This window comes from Sceloporus occidentalis, unplaced genomic scaffold, assembly GCF_023333645.1.
Source record: "Sceloporus occidentalis isolate IW3139 unplaced genomic scaffold, rSceOcc1.0.p SCAF_3, whole genome shotgun sequence".
Lineage (NCBI taxonomy): Eukaryota > Metazoa > Chordata > Lepidosauria > Squamata > Phrynosomatidae > Sceloporus > Sceloporus occidentalis.
In genome coordinates this window covers 142,306,475-142,332,999 of record NW_028316983.1, presented here as the reverse complement: position 1 = coordinate 142,332,999, position 26,525 = coordinate 142,306,475, and the positions used below count along the sequence as shown (strand labels likewise).

At 38.9% G+C, this 26,525-nt stretch overlaps 1 protein-coding gene across 3 annotated transcripts in view; it reads left to right on the top strand.

The window, feature by feature from the left end:
- DENND1B (DENN domain containing 1B) overlaps positions 1-26,525 on the top strand; it is a 216,040-nt gene that overhangs the window by 88,491 nt on the left and 101,024 nt on the right. For 2 of the 3 annotated variants that reach the window (XM_089516491.1, XM_089516490.1), the window contains exons 6-9: positions 11,624-11,693; positions 15,373-15,453; positions 21,445-21,498; positions 22,041-22,151. In XM_089516491.1, coding sequence (XP_089372617.1) covers positions 11,624-11,693; positions 15,373-15,453; positions 21,445-21,498; positions 22,041-22,151 — 316 coding nt within the window. The remainder of the gene's footprint in view (positions 1-11,623; positions 11,694-15,372; positions 15,454-21,444; positions 21,499-22,040; positions 22,152-26,525) is intronic. The other variant, XM_089516492.1, reaches the window with a different exon arrangement.

Here is a 26,525-nt window from a genome sequence, read left to right as displayed (position 1 = left end):
TCTAGCCACCCACTAATCATGCCTGTAGGCTTTATCCCATTCCCATGTGAGATCTTCCGCCTGTCTTTCAAAGAGATTAGCGAGAGCATCCACTGTCCTTTTATATGTATCTTAATTTTGTTTCCTAAGGTTTAGAGGAATAATGGAACAACATTTGTTGTTCCGTTATTCCTCTAAATCTTAGGACCCTTTCTCTTTTAGTGTTCAGGTCTTTTCTGAAGTAAGTTTTTCAGTAACTTCTTCTAATTTCTGTGTCGTATTTTCTAAAGCTGTTGATTTTTTCATTCATTTCCTGCATTTCTCTAAGTAATTTGAGTGAGAGATTTCCTTGTGTTTTTCAGTTCAGATTTCAAATCCTTCTTAATTCAGACCTTGAATCTGAATTTCCATTTGAATATTCTCATCTGCTTTATTTCTTCAAGAATCATCTGATTTGTATCCATCATTTCCTCTCTCTCATTCAAACTAACCATGTGATTTAGGTCACTCCCCCTTTGGGACTAACAGACATCTCTCTCAAGATTTTCAGTTGAACTGCATATTTTCCATCTTCTCTCTCAACTTTGTTTGGAAAGATGATGAGATAAAGATTTCTTTTTACCTGAACTATTCACTAGATTAGATTATAGCCTTTATGTATATACAGATTAAAGCCATTACTAAACTTTGTTTGAGCTACTTGTGTTGTTTTTGGAGTTAGTCTCAGTTCTTAGGGAATCATAGACAAAGGTACATTTCTGCTACTCTGCTAATTTAAAGCTAGACCCTAACAGGCTTTGCTTTGACATTTTTAATATTTCAATATTTTTGTTTCTTTACCAAAGGCTGAAGCGTTAGGAAATTTAAATTACCCTACATTTTTTCCTCACTTGTGAGGGCAAAATCTCTCTCCCTTTTCCCCCATCCTTATAGTGTAGAACCTCCTCATATGTTTCTTTCTTTGGCAGCCCACTTTTAATAGACTGGTGCACCCCAATTGGCTTGTAGTACTCTATTGTATGTCTCCTCTTGTGCTGAATCTACAAATACTTGCTTATTTAGATCTAATCAGCTTCATCTATATCTGCCTTTAGATTTTGTACATAATAGCAGGACTCATTTAACATTTTTTTTCTGAAAGAGTTAAGTGATTTATGTGAGCTGCCCTTCTCTTCTGTTGTACCATTTGCTATTATAGTTTGATTGTAAAACAGTATTTTGAGTGGCGTATCCATGGCATGGAGAGAGTCTTTTCTAGGGTCCAGACTTGCTGATTTAGTATACATGTGAAGCATTATTCCAGGTTTTATGGTGCTGAGCTTGGTTAATTAGAACAGTCATATGAGAGACAAGCTGGTCCAGAGATAGGTGCATAGTGAATTGTCATCTAACCTTCTATATAAGCACTGTTCTTTTTGTGTATGTGTGTTTTTCCTCTCCCACTGTTCTTCCATCTCTGGTTTAGTGCAGACAGTATAAAGACATTCCAATTATCTTAGAATCGTTTTATAATGAAAGCTTCACCACTTTTGGCCATCGAGGGTCACAGCCAAAAATCAGGAAGTGGTTTATCCAGCTCCCTTAGTTAAATAGCTTCCCAAGGGTAAGGGGTTTTGTACCTCTAAACCAGCTCAAGCCAGCAGAGCTAATGCTAAGGGATCATGGGAGTTGTAGTCTGTCAGCTTCTAGAAAGATGTACAGTTTGCATCTCTGGTATAAAAGCAAGATGTTAGTAATAAAGAACAAAGCAGGGTTGTTGCCTTCCTCCCCTTTTAAAATCTGTATCTGGTAAGAATCTGGTGGCCGTTGTTGGAAACAGAATACCAGACTTGATAGACCTTTGGGCTGATTCATCAGGGTTCTTTTTATATTATAATGGCACTGTATTTGGCCATTTTAATTGAACTTTTGTTTGAGTCTGTTATTTTACAGATATAACAGTTTAAATAAAAAGTGGCAAGCTATAATTTTGCACCAAGCTTTAATAAGAACACTTCCCTTATTTCTTCCAGTGTGACAATTTCAAATTTACAATGTAATACTAAATGCTTACTGGGCCAGATATTTCCTACCCCCACTGTATGTATAGGTTGAAAACACATCCATCTTTTTCACTCTGGAGGATGGAGGAGGGGGAAGATAATTTGAGTAAGAATGTATTTCAGGGTCATAGCCTTCAGGGCCTTCTCATTTTTAAAAAAAGGATAAAATACGGTATTCTTATTTATGTTGTAGAGGGACTCAAAAGAGGTTAAAATTGTAGAAAGGGGAAGACATTTGAAAAACCAAATGGTTATAACTTGTAAACTGTTGGTAATGGCAAATGATACCAAGCTGAATAGCAGTGCTGTGTTAAGAAGACTAATAGTAGCCCTAGATAGCCGCAAGAGACATTTTACCTGTATTTCAACATATGATGCCACTTTTCTCTGTTAATGGCATTGAAAACAGGTTTCAATGAACAATGCACAGGCCTTTAACATCAATAATAAAACAGTATGCAGTCCTCAAGAACAGCATGTTTACATCCTTATCCTATAAGTAGTTGGCAAATTAGCCAAGCTGGCAAACTGTATTGTTGTTCATAGCTGTCACTTGAATACACTATCAAATTTAGGAATGCTCGCAAGCTTAAGGAGGGAGTGTGTTCCCAACTAAGGTGCACCATTCTATAGTTAAATATAAATCAGCCTGTTTCTTGCCCTCATTCAGATGGCTGAATTCAGGAATGTGCTAGTGGAAGATACCTGACAGTGTCACGGTTCTGTGGGCTGAGGTTTAAGAGCTAATAGAAGATACCTGGATAAATCCAACACCAGCCCTAACTAGAATAGGTCCATTGAAATGAATGGGACCTTTGAGTTACATTGAACAAACCTAATTTATTTCAGTGGTCTATTGTGGGAAGCACTAACACTGGATTGAATAGAACAGTGGGTTTAGAAGTATGCCTACAGACAGAAATTCTCCTTTTTTGACTAAATCACCCCAACCTCATTCACACAAGCCACTAGAACCCCCATTACTCTACCAGCTTCCAATTTCAGCTGTGATTCCTCTCTATATGACATCAGGAAGAGATCTGATATTACTTTCAGTTGCAATTTTGAAGAGGACTACAGAGGGTGGGGGTGCAGCCTGTAGGAACCTGGAGAAAAAAAATTAACTCCTGTCCTCCATGCAGTCCCCTCTGTCTATATATTCTGTTGTCTCTAAGACAAATGAGGGGTTGTGGGGTTGTTGTTGTTTGCACAAAGTGCATCAAATGCTAAAAAACTGCTTGAAGGATGAATTGTGTGATCAGTTTGTAACATCAGGGATCTTCAAAACAAATGGTACCCCAATTATAATAGCTAAACATGTTCCTATACTAGCATGAATCTCCCAGACAGACTGGAAGTAAATGCATTAAAGGGGGAAATAATGAAAATAAATACCATGCTGAACACTTCTGATACTAACCAAAACTGTTCTTTATGTGATATTAATATTATGTCTTGTGAATTTGTTGACAGAACAAAGAAATTGATAAAGTGTATACTTAGAGTCTATACAATTTCGGGAGGACAAAACTTTAGGAAAACTGAAGTCGAACCATAATGCCATTTACCACTCCTGCTTCACTTCATTGGCTGATCTTTGCAAAAGCAATAGCATGTACAGGAGGAATCATGGGGTTCCTGTTTGTGGTGGCCATGTGTAGGGTTGTCATAACTGTCAACCTCCAAACTGGGACAAATGTAAAAAAATGTAGGACAAACGTAGGACAAAATGTAGCCCCAAATGTAGGACTTTTTTTAAATGGAGGACATGCGAAAAAATTTAGTAATTTTAAAAAATATTAATATAAACACATGTTTCTTAGGCATGCTCAAAATGGAAGACATTTTGGCAGTATTCCTAGACAGATGGCAGAAATGTATTTCCGTTTCTGGCCAACCCCCCCCCCCCCCCCAATTCCAAAACACACACAACAGCACATTTGGTCATTGGACATGGCTTTATTTAACATGGCTTCTTGCCTATTTCAGAGGCTTATTCCATAACCAAACCCTTTGGGTTTCACTCTTAACATAGGTTAACATGGCTATGCATATTTTACATGTCAAGGTGGTTTAACAAGAAGTGGATTTGCCCTCGGTTTCATCTGTACTTCTCAGAAGTGTGTACTTGGTCAAGGGACTTTGGTTTTTCTTCACTACTCACGAGTTTGTAAAAATCAGAGCAACTTACATTGGCCATGCCTCAGAGAGTATCAATATCACCACCATCATCATTGTTGTCAAAACAAGGCAGACTTGTTAGCATTAAAAGCACCAAAAATACACCAAAAACGCACTTTGGAAGGTGACACTGTATCAGCTTTCAGAAACAGTGCACACATGCCTCAGAAGCTGATTGATATCAATATCACCATCATCATCACTATCATTGTCAAAACAAGGCAGACCTGTTAGCATTAAAAGCACCAGAAATACACCAATAATAATAATAATAATAATAAAAACTTAGGAAATGCCACTCACCACCACCTCCTCCTCCTCCTCCTCCTCCTCCTGTTTGGCGCCATGTGGCGGCATGAAAGGGCCCTTTCCCTTCCCTCTTGCCCAGAGGCCCACCCTCAGTCCTTCTCCGCCTCCGCCTCCTCCGAGGCTCCACCTCTTCCCTGAGGCTGGCCAATGGCAGACTGGGGCTGGAAACAGTCCCACCCCCACTGCTCTGTCATTGGCCAGCCACCTCAAGGGGATGAGTGCTCCTCTTAGGTGCACGTGTGTGTGCGCGCGTGCAGGAGCTGCTGCCGGCCCCGGTGCAGGCAACTGCTGCAGGCTGTGCGGAGGAGGTGTGGAGGGTGGTGCAGCCATGCGGAGGAGGTGTGGAGGGTGATGCAGCCGCGCGGAAATGGAGGAGGAGGAGGAGGAGGAGGAGGGCGGGGCGGGGCGGCCGCATGGAGGAAGCGGCGGAGGGGGAGGAGGAGATCGGCAGAGAAATCTTGAGTATCTCATAAAATCACAAGTGCCAGAATTTAATTGGATTGTACCATGGCACTTAAACTGAGTTCAGAATGCTTTAATTGTGCAGTGTGGACATGCCCAAAGTCTTATAACAATATATATGTTTAAAATCTTTTAGTAAATTTAGCATCTTTTAAAAAAAATCTTCCGTACTCTAGTTGCTAAACAAATACATACTGCAGGTAGGTAGAAAGGGGCAACATTAGCAGGATATCACATAGGAGATTTCTGGACCTTCCTGTATCCTTTCTGCATATTGCTTTACAATGTGGCACTGTCTCTTCCATGAAACTCAGTCTGGATTCTTGCTCTTACCTAGGCTGCCACAGAACCTTTCATTTAATATGCATTTCACTATTTTATCTGAAAAGGGCCTCTCAAGACATTTTAGAAATATCTTTGTGCCACAGTTCTAAATTTCATTTTTCACTCAAATAAAGTGACTTCAGAATTCTAATGCAAATGATTGCATTAACTTTTTCCCATTGTTAGAGAAACGTACACTTTGGGGGATTTTTGTTGTATCTGTGGGATAAATGTTCCTTCGCATTTAAGCCCAGATATAAATCTGCCTAAATGGTTTTAATAGAATACATCGGCATAATTTTACGGGGCTCATTTTGTTAAACTACTGTCAGTCTTTCTAGCTGACCTTATGCATCCTGAAAAATGCAGACGGCATCATTAAAATGTTCAGTCTTGGATTTGATTAATGAAATTTTATGACTATAAAATTGTCACCTCGATTTCTAAATGAAATGTTTTAATAAGGTAGACAGGTTTATTTGGGAAGCCTTTGTAGTTCTTCATCGCAGACTGTGCTTAAAGCTCTCCCTCCCCCCGCCTTTAGACTAATCCCTCAGAAGCAGAATGTTTCAATTTTACACATTTTGTGTCAATTTTCCAGACAGAAAGTAGCCCCTAGACATTAGACATTTAGCTACGGAAAGGCGGTTTCCTTAGTTTTATTTGATTACTAGAAGTTAGATTCCTGCTGATAGTTCAGGACTGTTAGTGGTTACCTGACTGTTTGACAGAAAACATTTCCTTTCCTTTATTTAACCTTTGACTTGTGAATATAAAAGCTTTATCAGAACTGTAGTAGAAGCTCAAGTGAGGTGGAAGTCTACTTAGTGCAACAAAGCAGGAGAATGACTTTAAATGAAAGCCTGTACGCCTGCCTTGTGGCTCATTGGATTAAAAGAATATGCTAAATACGTTTTTAATTAGCAATGAAATATCTGGTGCCTTTGTTTATATGACAGGTAAGGACCACTTTTTAGGTAGGATCTAATGCATTTTAAATGCATAACACTTCCACATCCATGATTAATTTTGCAGATGTTACTTTGCAGATTTTATGCTTTACATGGCAGGCAGGAAATTTGTTGAGGCACTCTCTGTACCACAAAAATGCTAGATGGCAGTAATTTAAGGTTTGCTACTTCAGTTCAAAAGATCAAATTGAAATTAGGACATACTGATTAAGCTGGTTTTGTGACTCAACTTTTATGTGAGTTTTGGCTTTGTACAGTGTCTAGCATAAACTTACCCAAGACCTAATTGGCTTTATCCCTGTTGTTACTGTGGAGCTTAACTGCCTTAGTTGTGGCAATTGCCCAATTTAGTAGGAAGGTTCTTGAGTGTGGATTCCGAGGATATAAACATCACCTTCTCCCACAGTCGTTTCCAAGGATAAAAGAATAATAATTTCAGCACAAAAATAGTTATAGAAGTTCACACACGCTCACACAAAGTGCATATTACTTTTACAGTAGTCAGTGCTGTACTGGAAAAAGATGTTTGTGATCCAGTATTATGTTAGTGTGACTCCAATACTAGAATTATTGGTGATCTTTGCTCTAGTATGTTCATAAGGCACTTCCACTCACACAGGAGGAGGGGAGAATATCAGGTGAACACCTCTGGTTAGCTTCAGAATCCCATGTCCCATTCCACACCAGTCTGGAGAGTTACCCAAGCTTTACGATCAACTCTTCTGGGAACTGTATCCGGGGGGGGGGGGGGGTGTCAGTCCCATTCCATAAATGGAGTTCCACTTAAGAAGTGAATTCAGTTATATGGGGAAGAAAGAAGCAAAGTGAAAAAAGGCTGTATCGCCCGGGGGTGTGGGTGGGGGGTGGACCTGTTGTTAGGTTTAGGCTCAATGCTCGCTTATGCTGGAAAGAAGCAATGAGTAGCACTGCAAATTGAATTATGAGAATAAATGTTTTGTGGGCACTTGAATGCTAAAAGCTGTGAAGCATAGCAAACTGTAACAAAAAAAGTGATATCATACTGGCACATCTCAGAGGTGTTTATACTCAGCTCTTACAAATGCAGTTATTTCTGAGAAATATTTGTTCCTTGTATTGAAATTGGTTGCATGTATTACTTTTGCCTGAGAATCTATTAAATTTGTCCCTTTACACAGCTAGGCTTTATAGACTTCAGTAGTATTCAAGGGAGCTGTTTGTAATAAATAATGGGTATTGAATATTCTCTTCAGGAGTGAACAAAAAAGTCCCAAACCAAACTACAAACAGAACTGTGTTGCAACAACCTCCTCAAACAACCAAACAGAAGAAAACAACAACAAGCCTATTATTTGCTAAGTGTTTGGTTTCAGATGAGATCAAGAAAATTTAACTGCAAAATTTTGTTTTCAGGGCAAGCTTTCTCAGGAATGTTTTTTTCCTCCAAAACATATAAATTTTAAATAATAATTCAAGCCAGTTATGAATTAATTATAATTGTTTTTGTTGTACATTGCAATTTAACACAGGATATTATCACACTGGCAAAAAAGATGGGAGCATAGAGGTATGCTCCCATCAATATCATGCGATAATGTGATGATTATCATACAATATCGCAATTATCCCACAATTATCCCATGAACAAAGAGGAATTCTAGCACCACTTTTTGTTCATAGGGATTTTCTGTGAATAAAAGGCAACACTAAAATTCCTCTTTATTCATGGGATAATCACGACGTCATGCAAGGTCGTGTGATAATCATTGCATTATTGCACGATATTGACAGGAGCATACTGCTATGTTCCCATCTTTTTTGCTGGTGTGATAATCTCCACAGTCCTCTAAACCAGGCTATAGTATTTAGCTGGAGATAGTCATACACTAGTGCAAACACTGATGCTCTGGAGGACATTAAAATGCTCGGAGAAGGAGTAAGTGTGCTTTGCATAATGTATCACAATAGAGTATAAAACCAACACTCTTGTGTGTGTGTCAGAGAGAAAAGACCCAAAATGCCATCGTTTGTTCCTTCCTCCATCAGGAGCTGAGTAGTGAGAATATCCTGAAGAAGTTTATAAGAGTATGCCAGGTCACTAAGCTCTGGAAATTTTTTATTGCTTAGAAAGCAAGGGCCTTTTCCTGAACCCTGAGTGACTGTTCAGAGTGGAGGCAAGGAAGGAATATTATATGAGCAGTCCAGTGGTTAGGTGGGTACTTGTCCACTGCTCTTGGCACTGGCCAAGAATATTCTTTTTGTCTGGTTTAGCTGTCAAGCCTGAATAGGGCATGACATTGTGCGAATGGGGACTCAGGACTGCATGTGGTGGTTTGCCTCGTACTTTCCAGTGTACGCTGGCTTTCACCCTACAGTTTATTATTATTATTATTATTATTATTATTATTTATTTCATTTATATACCGCCATTCCTACGATCATGGCGGTGTACAACAATTACATAATACAAACAAAAGTACCCAAACAAACCTCCATATTATTACAAAAAAATACAATTCAAAAATCCAACATACAGTCAAATAACACAATAAAAGCAGCTTAGAATACCATAATACAGTGCACAAAATCAGTCTCCCCGAACACTACGCGAACAGGCATCCAGCAATGACAATCCCTCACCCAACAGCAACAGTCCCTCACTGCCTCCCGATGGTGTGGGGGTGTGTGTGCTGCGTCTCCCTGGGCGCTGGCGGGCTTTATGGAGGCCGCTCCCACCGGCCTCCTCCCTGGGGGAACGCCACAGCTGCAGTGAAGGCAGGGCTGACAAAGGTGCTATCCCCACATTGAAGAGAAAGAATCCTCAACAGAGTTCTGTTCATGTACTACCCGAGTAAAGCACTCTATGATCCAGGACCTTATTTCATCAGTGGCCCAGTGCACACATTGTTCTGCTCACACATTGTACGTGGATTAAATCTGTGATGCCTGAACAGGGCTAGTATTTTTCTTCTTTATTTGTCTTAAGTGTAGCAGTGTTAGGTGACTCCAGTTTTAAACTGGGAAAATGTATTCTTGTTCCCAAAATGGAACAAAAAGGGGTAGGATGAGACTGTATCTCTAGCTATGTCTTTCTGTGGGAACAGCTAGGCAGTATATCCTTTCTAAATGTTTTTCTTCCTTTTGTGAGAAATGACAAACACTTACATTTGCACCTTAGCTAAATTAAATTCAGTTATGACGCCCCCCCCCCCCACCACATATTGATACTATGGGAGGAGTAGGAGTAGCTAATACCCTAGAGGACAGGATAAAAATTCAAGATGATCTTAATAAATTAGAAAGCTGGGCCAAAACTTACAATGAATTCCAACATGGTGAAATGTAAGGTGCTGCACTTAGGCAAAAAAAGAAAAATTAAATGAAATGCATAGATATAGGATGGGGGACAACTGGCTTAACAAGACTATGTGAGAAAGGGATCTAGGAGTTCTAGTAGACCATATGCTGAACATGAGTCAACAGTGTAATGCGGCAGCTAAAAAGGCCAATGTAATTTTAGGCTGCATCAATAGAAATATGCTCGTCCCTCCACATTTGTGGCTTTGGCTTTTGCAGACTTGATTATTGACGGATTTTATTAATATGTTCTTTCTAGGAATATCTAGGTCCTCCAGAGCAATTGCATGGTCAACTTTAACCAAAAGGTGCACTGAAGGACCTAGAGGGAACACTCCACTAGGCAGCTCCTCCAACACAATTCTATGGTCAGTGTCTGGCAGATGTTGACCACAGAGATGCACTGGAGGACCTAGAGATTCCTAGAAAGGTGTTCTGTCATGTAAAAACATAGTGTTTTTGTTATTTGTGCTTTTCCCACATTCACCAGGGTCCAGTGCCCCTAACCCCAGTGAATGTGGAGGGATGAGTGTATAGTGTGTAGATCAAGGGAAGTAATAGTACCACTCTGTTCTGCTTTGGTCAGGCCTGGAATACTTGTATCTACAGGAATTCTGGGCACCAAAATTCAAAAAGGATGTTGACAAGTTGGAGCGTATCCAGAGGAGGGCCACCAAAATGGTGGTGGGTCTGGAAACCATGCCTTATGAGGAAAAACTTAGGGAGTTGGGTATGTTTAGCCTGGAGAAGAGATGGTTAAGAGGTGATATGATAGCCCTGTTTAAAAACTTGAAGGGGTGTCACATTGAGGATGAGCAAGCTTGTTTTCTGCTGCTCCAGAGATTAGAACACGAAACAATGGATGTAAGCTACAGGAAAAGGGATTGCACCTCAACATTAGGTGAAACTTCCTGATAGTAAGAGCTGCTCAACAGTGGAACACACTCCCTAAAAGTATGGTGGAGTCTCCTTCTTTGGAGGTCTTTAAAAGAGACTTGATGGCTCTTGGGTGTGCTTTGATCAGGAGTTCTTGCATGGCAGGGGGTTGGACTGGATGGCTCTTGTGGTTTCTTCCATCTCTATGATTCTTTTATGTCATTGCCATGGATTGCTTATATCAAACATTGTCAGTCTATTATCTTAATCAAATGTACATCATATGGTACAATTTATAGAGCAATTTCATAAGCATCTGGTGTCTTGCTAAGGAGCATAGACTTCTGAATAATAGCAATAACAATTATTATTATTATTATTATTATTATTATTTGTCATCTGAAGAATATGTCCAGTAGCTTTCTTTCTCTGCAAGTATTTCATATAAATATGGAGTACAAAAGCTGTTTCTTTGTGTCAGGTACGTAGCCAAAGGAGGGGGGGTTCTTGAGGTCTGGACTCCCCCTTCAATTAGAAAAATGAATGGTGTGTGCTGCTGCACCGCTGCGCCGAAGCCCCATTATAATGGTGGCACTTAGTCTGGACCCCCCCCCTTCCTAAAATCCTGGCTACGTCCCTGTTCGTGTATAGTAATCAACACATCATTTTATCATCTTTGTAGTTAGAGACAACAAGAATTCCCATTTCTTCTAGGAAAGGCAGGCAAGTGTTGCTTTCTAGGGGGAAGGAACAATTCAGACAAATATTGATCTCCACTGGAAGTAGCTTTCCAATTCTGCTTTGTCAGAACAAAGCAGGAAGCAACAACAAAACTCCTCTTATCCTCTTGAAATGTAAGATTTTGTTTTGTTTAGGCAAGTAGAAGGCAATGTGATAGGCTAGTCAGGTCAGTTATAATAATAGTTTAGTTTAGTGAGACCCTGCTAGACTGTTTTCCAGCTCTGCTAACCAGGATCGTTTCCCAATTGTCTGAAATTTACAGGAGCAGTCACATTAGTTCTTTGTGAAGTGCTTCACAAAATGTTTACTACCAGACTTGTGCCCACTCTTTGAAAAGTACAGTGCAGTAATTTTCATGTTATGCTTGTGTATTTCTAAAGCTACTGTATTCCTCTTTTCTAGCTACTTACCATGGTTTGAAGTATACTACAAACTTTTAAATACACTGGCAGATTATTTGGCTAAAGATCAGGTAATTTCATAATTTCTTTTACTCTTCATGAAATGTACTTTAGTTTAGAAGAAACTGTAACATTGCCAAACTTTTAAAAAGTCATGGCCCATAACAGAAGTTGCTCTGGTGTTTGTATGTTTTTAATTGTGTACCAAAACATTTGCTAAATGAAAATTTCATTTGCCAGATAACAGTTGTTTTGATCATATTTTATTTACACATGTAAACATTTGGGCACTTTGAGGTTGTCCAGTTTCAGGTATGCATAAATCAAGAGGGAAAGAATGAAGTGAGAGATGCTTCCTCTGCAAACCTACAAGTACACACATTTCTCTCTGTCATAGATATACCAGACAGAAGTGTACATGAACAAATCAGATCCACTCCAGAAAGAAAATCCATCAATTATCATATCACACATTTGGACCCTAAAATATAAAACCAGTTTACAAATTTCAAAAAAGTGTGAATACAGTGTCACTATATCATAATTCTCAAATTCATTATAACATACAACATATACTTCAGAAATTACATGAATGGCTTTACCTAAAGATCCCACTTTTTGTTTTGTGGTAAAGACACTCATGTGTTGATTTCATCATATAAATGGCTATTTAATATTCACAGGATAGTCCCTCTGCACATTCAGATTGCCCATGCATAGGCTTTCACTGTTCAGATGGCAGGGCTCTGGTCAATTATGTGTCTTATTCAGACCTTTGGTGAAGTGCTCAGAGATCAGGAGATAATAGTTATGACATTTTTCCTCACCCCAAGCATTTAGTCTATGAATGTTGTCTGAATAGGACTGTAGTTATAGTTCAGGAGTCTATAACTGGTGATTGATGGCCTACTCAGTCTTCTAAGGTATTGAATCCTGCTTTTATTTTTCCTTCTAATCTGCTGCATATTGGTGAAGTTAGCACCAAGTACTTTATAGGCTGCAGATTGTTCATTATCCCATGATTAAAGTCTGAAAGTTCTTAAATCACCCTATGGATAGTAACTAATGTTGTTGTTGTTGTGTGCCTTCAAGTCATTTCCAGTTTATTGTGCTTCTAAGACAAACTTGTTGTGGGCTTTTCTTTGCAAGATTTGTTCAGAGAGACCTTTGCCTTCCTCTGAAGCTGAGAAAGTGTGGCTTGCCCAAGGTCTCTGAGTGGGTTTCCATGGCTGAGCATGAAGTCTGTTCTCCAGAGTCCTAGCTCAATGTACAAACCACTACCACCCACTGGTTCTCATAGGAACTAATCCATAATAATTAAATGCTGAATCTTTCTTTGTACATGCCATTTCCCAAGAAAATATTTATTCTTTTTAGATGAGATAATTTTTATTTTTCAGTCTGCTTCTGTTGTTTATACCACAGTTCTCAACAACATTACTACTTTTGCAGCATATGTTTTCATACTGTTGCCCAGAAGTGCATACAGTAGTGTTGAAGCATGTATAATGCAGAGGAGAACTGTGCGGTAGATGGCTGGGACTCTTGGAGATCTCTCATTCATTGGGTCATCATATGTTAAAGTCAACTTGATGGCAAATAACAACAAGTATAAAAACCTCTAGCCTAGTAAAACTAAAGAATCTCTCCTTGCTTTTATTTTGTAGAAAACATATGCATGAATGTCTACATTGGAAAGGATGGTTTAGGTATAAAATACCTTTAGGCCAAGATGGCCTATTGAATCTATTGAACCTACTGCTATAGTAACCCTAAATTATTAATTTCAGTTTGACTCACCATTTTAAGTGTGTTCTGTTTTGTTGTGTATCTTTTCTTCCTGAGCCTTTGGGATATATCACTGCATAGACATTTGCTATTATGATTTCAAATTATTATGGAATTGCTTATCTTTCATTTAACTAAAAGCTGGTAACAACTGAACCATTTTCCTACCTGGGAGTGCTTTGGATTCCCTCACCCCCACCCCATGGAGGAATACATGTGCAAATGTGATAGAATAGAATACCCATGTGAATTTCTACATTTCCTGGACAATTCATGTGGATTTTCAGTTTGGATGCAGGGTTTGACCATTTTTTCTTCCATGGACAGCATTCCAAAGCACTCCCATGGTGGAAGCATATTACATATGGATTGGTTATTTTACAATCATATGTTGAGCACACTCATGGGATGACTTCCATGTGGTTAACACTCTGTAAGATGATATCAGTATGTACTTGAATGTATAAGATATTGCATGGGAAAAAGGTTGACGTGTTTTCATTAAGTTTGGAATTGGCTCTGAGATTCCCATGATTTTTCTGGTAAGCGTTATGACAAATACAAAAGTGTGTACTACAATGCGCTGTTCTTTTCTTGGTATGGAAGAGTTGGCATTCACAGCCCTGCACAGCTCACAGTCCCTCACACAAAAACACCTACTATACTAGGTGTGCCTGGGGATTTATTCAAAATCACAACGATAGATGCTCAGAATGTATACTGCAGATGAGGAAAGGTATACAAGAAGTCTTCAGCATGCTTAATAGGTATTATCTAGAGATGCTTACTTCAGCAAATGGACATTTGGTCCAAATGAGGAGAACAAAAAAGAACAAAAACCTGGTCAAAGGAAATGCATGAAGGCAATAAGGGATGCAAAAAAGAATTTTGAAGAGCACATGGTATTAATATGGCCTTGTCCTTCATGTTAACAAGGCCATTCATAATAATTCTTTGAATACACCAGAGACAAGGAACCACTTAGGGGAGTGGTTGGACTGGTGGATGACAACAGAGTAAAAGGAGTGCAAAAGGAGGATAAGGAGATTACAGAGAAACTAAATTGATTATTTGTAGGTGTCTTCACTGCAATAGGCACAATAGATATTTGAACCTGACCTGATATTTTTAGGACGATTATTTGTGAAGTGATGTGAATGTTAATGGCATGAGATGAAGTTCTGGACTTTATAGACTAATTAAAAAAACCACCCAGGTCCTCACATGATTAAAAAACAAATACCATTAAAAGTATGATATTGGACAGACTAGCTTACTGTTTTCCTAAAAGGTGTACAAAGCACCTTGATGCATGGATCATAGGATATCTTCATTGGAAATCAGTAATTGTAGATTTACTAAATGCATTTGAATGTTTACCTTGTGTTACCAGGTTTTAGCATAATTTTAACTGAGCAATTTTTAGCATTAAAATTTACTGGAGGTGCCACATGGGCACTGTTAAATATTGGCATAGTTTGTATGCCAATACACATGAATTTTTTTAAAAAAACTTTCATCAATATAAAACTTTATGTGTCTTGGCCTACAAACTGGGGAGGACCTAAAAACTGTGTTGTTTTAAATGAACCTCTTAAGGAAAAAATGATGATGCATAATGTAATTCTAAGAAAAGCTGATACCCTGAAGTTTAACACATGGTGATTAGCTGAATGTAGAAATCAATTTTATTATTATTGGCACCATATATTTGTTACCACCTTATACATTGCATTTATGTTAATCTGTGAAGACAGTTTCCTAATATGCAGTGCCCACAATCCCTGGAGCTCTGCTTCACATATGAAGGATTTGTCCATTTTCTTTAATGAATTGTGGAATAATTTGTGTATAGTAGACTGAAGGAGCACAATGTGATTCTGGAGCTATTCAAGCTGCTGGATAGTGTGCTTGATGTTTATAAGGCTATTGAATACCTTTTTCAAAACTTACTTTAAATAGGAAGATGACCTGAATGATTTGTTAGACACCTGGTATAACCATCCTGTGCCAGAGGCCAACACTCCTATCAGCTTAAATTTGGTAGGTATCCCGTTCATTAAAGAAATGCTAACATATTCATAATCAAATGGCTTTCTTAGTGCTGTAATAGTTAGTGAGTTTGTGCTATGTTTAAGTATTCATTTTATATTTTCATGGTGCTCAAATTAAGAGACAGATCTCCCAAGAATGTTCTTTAAGGGAATTACAAGGTTCTCTTTGATTTCTTAATTTGTTATTGTGGAAGCTGTGACTCTCACTCCTCAACAAATGTACACATGGCTATTATCGTGTCCCATTTTGTTGAGTTGGTGGGAAAACATCCTGTTTTTGAAGTCTGTATGTGCTTGTGTGTACATTCCCATGCTGTTGCTGCTGGGGAGATGTCTACAGCTTACACTCATTGGTATAGATTCCATTCAGACTCTGGGACTTGAAGCCCATAAGCAGGTAGGTTTTAAAAGCTGAGATATGTTTATGGGAGCAGGCGTCTATACCTGTGATTATTCAGAAAGATGGTTAAGCACAACTTGAATGCAGCTTCGCTCAGTGGAATCTTGATAAGATGAGTAGGGATTGGATTGAGCTAACAACCTTGTTCACAGGTACAGTGTTTTTCTGAGTCATTATCACTGTGTAGTGACTGACTGAGGTGGTTATGGATTCTGTAGAATAGAACAGAATCTTATGGAGAGACAGAACCATGGTAATAGGTGTGACTACCGTAATTCACATTTATGTATCAAGAGGACTTCATTTCTTTTCTTTGTTGAGTTGTACATGGTCAGTGCAAAAGATCTTCATCAGTAAGTAAAGCCAATTGGGAAAAGTGAATCATGGCTACAACCATTAGGAGCATACCTTCCTCGGGATTCAAAAGAGGTTTAATCTTTTGATGTGAAGTAGGGATTTAACTCTTTACTAATTTTGTTGTTGAAGGAAGCAATTAGTAATTTTAGTAATTTTTTTTTCCACTGCAAGAAAGTTTTCAAAAACTATGTAGTATTCAGAAACTAATCAGAGTTTGGACATTTATTATTTTCCACACAAAATAATATGTGCTTCTTGTGCAGAAAATGCTGTTTTCTATGCATGGAAGCCACATGCAGTTTTTGTGCAAGATTAGTCACAAAAACATGAAGATTGCCATCATCAGAGTTTCCCAGCACTTGAGAAACACATTTTTCAACCATTCTCAGCATATTTTCTAATATTAATAAAAAAATAATAAAATTTATTTATATCCTGCCTCTCTACAAAAAGCAATCAGGGCAGCTTACAAAGTTAAAATATACAGTCCAAAATATTGTTTCCATTCCTAATAAGCCATATAGATGACATTGATCTGGTATCTCTGTTTGGCTGCCTGGCCCATTAACCAGCGTTTCTCAGTCTTACTGAGTACTGGCCTATTCATCAGCTGTGTTCTGATGAAAAGTGTTTGATACCTTGGGTTCAAGGTTTAGAACTCCATTTTAAAATATTTTTCTTTTTTCCCTTTTGTTGTTGAGCACACACCAAACACAAGCAAATGAAATTAGTGATCATTACCTGCAAGCCAGAAATCGTAACTTCAGCTAGATAGGATGTGGACACTAGCTTTATTGTACATAAATGCACAAATTTTTCGAATCACATTTGTTTTGTGCACAATTCTGGCTGATGTTCTGAAAAATATGTGAAGAGTTGCCAATCTGGAATGCCATGTTTGACAGCACTCAGTCAGTCCAGAATAAATTTGCTCTGTACTATAGTAAAAAACAATTTTTCTTCTTCTGTCTGTTTGTGCCACAGATTCTGGGGATCTGAATACCAAGTTCTTTTTCTGGCTCAAACATCAACGCCAATTTTGTAGAGAGCATTCTGAAAGTTAAAGTTACTGTTAACCACACATTTTGGCTGGATGAAGAAGTAGGACAGACCTAAACTAGACATTCATTTAAAGAGTTCAACCTAGAAGGAACTGAAAAACACAGGATCTGCTGTTATGGACGGAATTCAGAATCCATGATGGGGACATTAGTTCCAATAAATGTCCACATGTTTGCATATAATGTCCCCATCATGGATTCTGAATTCCATCCATAACAGCAGATTCTCAGATTATGAACACGTTGTTGCTGGAGTATCATATCTTGTTATTTTTTTTTAAAAAAAAAACATTAGCAAAATGTTGATTCAACCTAAGCACACTTTAATTTCTGCATGTAACCTTATATTAACCAGGAAAGAAAAAAAAAACACAAGAAAATATTCTAAAATGATCATTTAACATTTGACTCAGATCCAATCTCTAGAGCTTTGTTTTGTGACCCTTAGTTCTTCCAGACTCCCAGATTGCTCTTTCTGTGGTCCAAAAGAGAGTGAATTCTCTCTCCGGAAGACCTCCAGAAACAACTGTTCTTCTTGGGAAAAGTTTGCAAGCTGCTCCTGGCCTTTTCAACTCATTTTTCAAAACTAGAAGTCTCCAGTCACTTTTTTTGGTGTGTGTGTTTGGGGTGGATGGGTGGGGGAGGTTGTTTGTTTTGCTTTTTTTGCACAATTTTTTGGCCATATGCACATCCCCTCTGGAATGTTGAGGTACCCACAATCTTACCCACTCCTGCCTAAATGTATACCCATAAATCTTCATATATGACTCTGCTATTTGCCATTCCAACTTGTTAGTTGGATATTTACCTCTCATTTTTGCCACTGCAAGTACTGTTTTTTCTGCAGAAACAGAAAGTCTGTATTGTTGTTTGGAAACAAAAAAGGGTAAATTAACCAAGCTGTTAAATTTTTTTTAAAATAAATGATATCAAAGACAGCAGAGACAGTTATTTCAGAAAAGAGCAGCATCACAGAATGAATTCAGCCTTCTGGTTTGCCCAAATAAATTTGTCCAATTTTTTTTCTCATATTGAAAAAAGAACGACGAAGTGTTTTTTGCAAGTGAGCAGGTTTTGAAAAACCAACCAGGTTTAATAGCGGTGAGTTTTAAATGTTCTGGCTACTCACAGCCAGCCCCCACTTTGAAAGAAATAATTGCCTGCCAAATGATGTCTCTGTTGATTGCAAGTGATTCATAAATATCCCTTGAGAAATTATTGTGTTTTAATCTGGTTTGCATGAGGCAATCTTCTTGAATATATTTTCTGTTTAGACTAAATCAAACTTCTGTGTGTAAATTGTATGCTAAGCATTCAGTAGTATTACCCTTTATTCTTAGAGCATTTTTGTTAAAAAAAACAACAGCAACACCCAAACAAAAGGGTTACGTTTTTATCTATACCAACTATTAATGTATTTTGAGAACCTGGTCGAAGAAGAGAAATCTAAAATGTATTATTTTCACTGAATACATTTATGCATGGCTTTTTTGGCAGCATGTGAATGGTGCCTTACCATCACATATTCATTTATATTTCATTGATGTGTGTTGTTTTCAACGTAATCACTCAACAAGGATGAATATTTCACTTTTAAATGACTGAGTCTTGAATAAAGGTTCATTAATTAGCCACCAAAATAAAAAATAAGAGTTGCCCTCTGCCCCCCATAAAAAATGAATAGGAAATCCAAAGGTACAAAAACTAAAGTGTGCAAAATGAATGTGGAAATTACTTTTACAGCTCTTTGAGTTAAGTACCTGAGACATGTTCTTATTGCTAGCAATACAGATATAGGGCTAAAACAGACAGCTGTAAAGGGCTAGCTGAACGCTGTCCCTTTGAGTATCAGATCAGGGCCACAGCAACTTCATGCTGCAGCCCCGATCCACTAGTTTGCCAGCTCAAAAAGAAACAGCAAAATGCCACTCCTTTTTGAGATGGCAAAAAGCCACCCTTGCTGTGGCAGTAATGTTTCTTTACCGTTTCTTTGGCACAGCGTGTATAAACACTGAGCCGCAGGAGCATTCCCACGTTGCCTGCCATCTGAGTGGCTGTGCGGCGTGACGGCAGCTTGGGAGTGTGTGCTGTTCAGTCGCTATGCCTCCACTCCCCCCCAACGCCAGCCCTTTTGGCTGGTCTGTACAGCCCCACAGTTACTGCTCTGAATGTATAAATAGTGCTGAAGAAGAATACCATCTTGCAACAGACATATGCTGTTCTATTAAAACAAATCTGAGGGATTAGAACCCTAGGCCTCTGCCAGTACTCTTTCTTGAAAAGCTAGATACATAGTTTCCCCCCCAAAAAAGTACTGTATAAACAGAAAATATTTTCTAAAATTTGGAATGGATTCTTGGTTACCTGGCTTTTAGTTCTTTCTTTGTCCTGTGAATTCTGTCATTCTTTTCATATATTACAGAAAAACAACAACACCTGGCTCATTTATCTACTTGGGCTAATTCTTTTCTTTTTCAATATTGCTTGAGCTTTATATAGTGATTAACAAACTGTGATGATACAATATGTTTGGTTTTTTGAATTCATGTTATGGGAATGTAATCAAATAAGGCAAATAATGGCCTGCTGGCACACACACCTGACTTTAACCCACACTGTTTTCCCCGAGTTCAGAATTCTATATTCACTTAATATAGTATTTGCATGAATTACATCCCTCCATCACAAGAAGAAAGCTAGCATAATATACAATGCTTGTCTAAATTTCATAAGGTCTGGGTTTAATTTATAGACTGCTCCAAACCTATACATATTTACACAGTAGTAAGACCCATTGAACTCAGTGAGACCTAAGTGAGATTTGTATAAGATTATGTTGTGAATGTGCTCCCGGTATCAGTAGTCGGCCATCTGTATCCATGGAGATTCTGCATTCATGGATTCAACCATCCATGGATTGAAAATATTTAAGGTATTTTTTAAACGTCCTGTATTTTACTATTCTATATAAAGAGCACCATTTTACTGTGCCAATGTATATAATGAGTCATATTTAGGTATCTACAGAGGGTCCTGGAACCAAACCCCGGAGGATACCAAGGGCCCACTGTTTTGAAAACAGAGCTACAGTACAGTGTACAGTACATCTGAAAGCCTTGTGCTAGAAGACGCAATGGCACGCACCACATGCACGAGCACCATTGTTTTCAGTGGGGCTCAAGCATACGCAGTATTTCTCTTATGCGAGAGGTGGGGTCCAGAACAGATCCTCCATATAAGGGAAGGACCCACTGTATAATCAGTATTATTTTTTATTTTGTGGTAAGATTTCACCAGTTCTTCTTCTTATCCTCCATCAATTTCAGAGGTCATCTGTTCATGTTAATTGGCAGCTGATGAATGAGAGGAGAAAAAAGGTCATCCCTACCATCACCTAAGAGTCCTTTGGTAGACCAATGATCATATCAGTCACTCCTACTTGCTTAGATGTGTGTCTAGTTGCAGATCCTTTCTGTGGATCAGAGTAAATTATGCACATACTGTATAATCTTATCAAATTGCATTTCTTGTAAAGTAACATAGGGGAAGCTTGTCTTGTTTTAAAGTAAACATTTCAGATTATGAAACCTGGACTCTAAGAAGCAGAAATTGGACACCCCAAGGCTAAATCTGGTTCTATAAGAGTACCAGGTGCCCCAACTTCCCCTTGTCATCTAGAGAGGTTTTAGATAGTAGAAATACTAGAGTGATGTTGGCAACATACGTTGATTCTCCTGAAAAACTAATTGTTGACTAGGGCAATAGTGACTGTAGAAAAAAGGTGAAGGTATATCCCCTGTCTTTTGAACTAAAAGCTGTCCTAATTATCATTGCTACTTGCTAATTTAACTATTCAAAAGAACCTTGTAACAAAGTCTCTTGTGATAATGATAATGTAAATGTATGTGTTTTCTAATAAATAAGTAAATTCTTAGAATTAGCAAAACTGCATGATTTTTGTAAAAAAAAATGAAATGGATACTTTTTAGACTTTCAAGTGATGGAGTGTTAAATTATTCAGTGATTTTGATTATTTTATCATTTGTTCCCATTGCTGAAAAAGCAAAAATTATATTTCATCAACAGTAGTTCTTAATACTGATTTTCCTGTTTGGACTGGTAATTTTTCATTTTTTGTGTGTTTCTCCTAATCCTTTACCAGCATTCCTACTTCATTACTCCTGATTTAACTGGACTGCCATCAGTACCTGAAAGTGTAAGTTTTTGAAGTATTCCTAATACTGATATGGGGTTTTAAAAAGTCATGTAGATAACGCCCACAGAATTTACAAGGATGGATGAAACCTTAAAAGAAACTAGCCCTTCCTTATTGGCTTTATTGTCTGCTCTACACATCACATCACCATAATCTTCTACAGATTTTTAAACTTCCATGATGGTGAAAATGTTACAAATAATGGTATATATTGCAATTAAATTAAAAGTAAACTATCACTCACAAAGGATGCAAAGATCAATGAGGTGTATGTCTGTGTGCATGCATATTTTTTAATATTGTACAAAGAAAGAACAAAGAAAACTGTGTGGGAGGGCAACTTTACCCAATGTATATAAAATTTGACTATCTTGAAATGTGATTATTGTTTCATTTTCCAAATTAAAGATGCTTATTGTGCAAACGTATTTCTTTAGCGAGATCAATTTTGCTTTCTTTCATCTCAGATGAAATAGATAAACTTATTCCTCACTCAGTTACCACTATTAATGTGTTAATGGACCTTATTCTTTATTAAACAGAGAAATCTTACTGAATATTTTGTTGCTGTGGATGTGAACAACATGCTGCAACTTTATGCCAGCATGTTGCATGAGAGGCGCATCATTATTACCTCCAGCAAACTAAGCACTGTGAGTACTTCACACATCTCCTTTCAAGTAGAATATATTGAGTATCTCACAAAGAGGGCCTGCAGACCTCTGCAGATTTAAATACGGTATGTTCTGTATGTACTTAGGAGACAATATCTACATACTTTTTTAAAAATGTACGATTTTAATCTGGCTCTTGAAGCACAAAAGTCTGATTTATATAAGGCCTACTCAGATACATTAAGTCAGGTTAATTATTTTTTTTACGCAGGGATGAGAGTTCTCTAACTCTCTAGAGTTCGTTTCTGTGCCTTCCACCCTATAAAGAATTCTTAAGGGCTATTATAAGATCTTTATTATTCACTTGTGGCTTATTCCATTGGAGCTACTTGAAAGAAATCAAGGGGCTTTGATAATAGCTGCTATCCTAAACCTGGTAATAGCTAAATTCATCTTGGTTGCAGAGTAGTGTTTTGGGAGCATATACTGTAATAGCTCTGATTTTGGAGCAGCTCTTCAGGCTGATAATAACTTACTATTCCAAATAGCCCTTTTTATTACAGGTTTTATGCTTCTGTCTATGCTGAAATGGCTTTCTTGTGCCATTGCAGATGGTGCTGAGATAAAGAGTGCTGTGTTTAGCCACTATAGTCATGCTTAAATCTTTTGATAGTTCTTTTTGTTTTAGCTTTTCCCATGTGGTGTAATTTAGAAGTCTAAATCCATCTCAGTTAAGTTCCAAGTAGCATTGCTTTCAAGCCAACAGGCATAATTGTGTATGCACAGTGTTGCCTATTTAAACTTAAGGATAGAAATATATTGCTGAAGACTCCCTCAAATCATTTTCTTGACATGCTTTGCCATCTGGAAATAGACACGAAAACTCCTGGCTTCATTTGTGATGTCTGCAATCACGTTCATGGTCAGAAAATAATATAAGTAGGTGACAGCAAAGGAAGAAATTGTAATCCCATTGTAATTTGTACTGTAATTGAATCCTGTTTTGGAGAGAGAGAGAGAGAGAGAGAGAGAGAGAAATAAATAAAGTGGCTTTTAACATCCTTTTTCTTTCTTTCGTTACTTCTTTAGCTTTATTGGTAAGCTCCATTTTCTCAATGTAAAGACAACATGAAAAATAAAAATAAAATAACACAGTCTTTATCCATGAATGAAACTATTTTACTTCTTAGAAAATGATGAGGACAAATTAACTTTTTTTTAAAAAAATAAGCTTGTTTAGCAGGGAAGTGAAATGAAAAGAAATGATAGTGGTGGTGATGATGATGATGATGATGGGTACCTTTGCCTGTTGTGAATAAAGTGCTAACTACAGATCAGACTTTCAGCCAGGGTATTACCTCTACTGAAGTTTTTGTTGCTGTAGTTGTTGTTAATAAATAAAAATAATAATAAAAGTTTTATTTTTATACTGCCCTTCTTACAGTCAGGGCGGTGTACAACAATAAAAATACATTCATATAATCAAAAGAAAAGAATTACAGTTAAAAGCACATTAAAACAGTTCTGGCCAGCTTGCCAGTGCTATCAGAGGGGAGGAAGTCTAACTGGAGCCTGTATCCGGGAATTGCCTTTCTGAACAAGGTTTTTACTCCCTTCTTGAACTGGGCCAGGGAGGTGGCCGAGCGGAGCTCTCCGGGCAGCGAATTCCAGAGGGTTGGGGCCGAGGTGGTAAAGGTCCTCCTAGAGGTGGAGGCCAATCTTGCCCCTGGAACCCTCAATAGTTGCTGCCCAGATGTTCTGAGTGTGCGGGACGGATTATATGGGGAGAGGCGGTCCTCTAGGTATCCTGGGCCCAAGCCATTTAGGGCTTTATAGGTTATAACCAACACCTTGTATTGCGCCCAGAAACGAATAGGCAGCCAGTGCAGATCTTTCAGCACTGGTGTTATATGACTGGCCCTGGATATGCCAGTGACCAGTCTGGCTGCCATATTCTGTACCAATTGTAGCTTCCAGGTTTGGTACAAGGGTTGCCCCATGTAGAGCGCATTGCAGAAATCCAGTCGAGAGGTTACCAGAGCATGTACTACCGTTTCAAGGTCCCTCTGGCCCAGGTAGGGACGCAGCTGGCGGATCAGCCGAAGCTGATAGCAGGTGCTCGTGACCGTCGTGTCCACCTGAGATTTAAGGTGGAGCGACGTGTCGAGGAGCACCCCCAGACTGCATACCGAGTCCTTCACGGGAAGCGTGATCCCGTTCAGGACAGGTGGAACCACTGCCAACCCTGGGCCAGGAGAACCTATCACGAGTACCTCCGTTTTCTCTGGATTCAGACTGAGTCGGTTTTCCCTCATCCAGCCCATTACCGACTCCAGACAAGCCACGAGAGGAGAGACACCATCCTCAGTCACTGCATCAGTCGGAGACATAGAGAAGATTATTTGGGTGTCATCAACGTACTGATAACCCCGCGCCCCATGTCTCCGGATGATCTCTCCCAGCGGTTTCATGTAAATGTTAAATAGCATGGGAGACAGAATGGCTCCTTGAGGGACCCCAGATGTGAGGGCCCTCTTATCGGAGCACACGTCTCCCAGCTGCACCATCTGGAACCTCCCAGAGAGGTAGGACCGGAACCACTGGAGCTCAGTGCCCCCAATTCCCACCTCTACCAGGCGCTCCAGAAGGATACCATGGTCTATGGTATCGAAAGCCGCTGAGATGTCCAAGAGCACCAACAGGGACACGCTTCCCCTGTCGATGCACAGTTTCTTTTTAAAAGAAACTGTGCATTGGAACCTAAGGCCTGAAACAGACAGACAGATGGGGGTGATTTCTGGCTGTCCCAGGAGCATGGCATTGATACGACGCATGCCCCCAGAGCTCTTGGAAGTTGCCCCAGGGCCACCTAAGGTGGCCCAAAACCATCCCTAAAAGGGGCGGCTTTTTTCCACTCCTTGCTGTGGCCCTGGGGATATAGGACTGGGAGTGGCTTCTGGCTGCTCCTGGATGCCTGTCTTTTTCACCCCTAAGATATTCTTAAAAAGGAGGAAAGGAGAGGGAGACAAAATGAAATGTGGAAACACCTTTAAGACAAGCTGCTTTTTATTTTAGCATGAACTTCTGTGGACATAAACCCACTTCTTCAGAGGTAATGCCAATGGCGTATCAACTTCTTATTGGCATCTGGGATGTCCTCTTCCACCCTGTAGATTGTACAAGAAGATACACATTAAGGAAAGCTCCTAATTACTAGAAGTGGAGAAAGATTTGTGTGTGATAGCACAGTGAAAGAACACATGCCGTCCCAGCTTCAGTCCCAACCATTGTTATGAGCAGTGCATTGGTTTAACTATTTTGGGGGGAAATGCTCTTGCATGCACTAACCATCTGTAATACCTTGCTGGGTAAAGGTTTTAAAAACGGACAGTTGGCCAAAGTGACACCAAGTAAAAATGAGATAGCAGGACAAGCTGATTTTGGAGCAAAAATTATTTCTTTATTAAAAAGACAGAAAGATAGCAGCAGGAACCAACAGAACAGTCTGTACTTAATGCAAGCTGTTTCTCAAAGTAAAATAATAATAATAAAAATTGGGGATGAGGAACACCATGAAAACTAAAAATCTAAAGGGGCTAGGGCTAGAGCTATGTCAGCTTGAGGGACTACAGGCTAAAACACACATAGGTTTCTCACCCTCTGATGTGAAGAAGATGACTAGAGACTGGAGTAGGGAAGCAGGCCTCACAGAGAGGGAGAAGCAGGTCTAAGAGAGGGGAGCAGGTCAAAATAGGGGATTTCCCCCCCTCTCTTTTTAAAATGTCTTCCTAATTTGGAGTCTGGTCTCCTAAAAGTGAAGGGAACACTTCTCTGTGGAGCAAAACACGACTTCAATGTAATTTAAAACAACAACCCCAAAACGTTCTTGCAAGAGGGCGAAGGTGAACGTGCCCTTTGGGTCCTGATAATGACTCTTAAGTGGTATGGTGAGGATCGAACTATGAGTTTGTGTGCACAGGGCAAAGTCAATCAGTAAAGCTATTACCCTCTTTCAAATCTCATCCTCTCTGAAGGCTGGAGGATACCCCACAATGACAGGGTGTACCAGGCTGAGCCAGTTTGGCAGATCTCCATTCCATGGAAGTAAACAAGACACTTATGCCCTGATTGCTTTCATCAATGCAGACATTTCCTTGTCAGCAAGAGGAGTGTGTGTGTGTGTGTTTGTTTGGAGTACAAATTCCAGATTGCACTTTTGGAATAAAGCTTTTTCCAAGATGAACAAAGGGTCCAGGCCACTATCAGCCCTAACTGTCCAGTATGCTTTCTTAACAATTTGTATAGACTATGGCAACAGATAGCCTTCCTGCCTTATGCATCAGTGTCTAATGTTCATATTTATTGATCATAATGTGTAACAGAATCTTCAAATTAAAAGAAAAAAACATATAG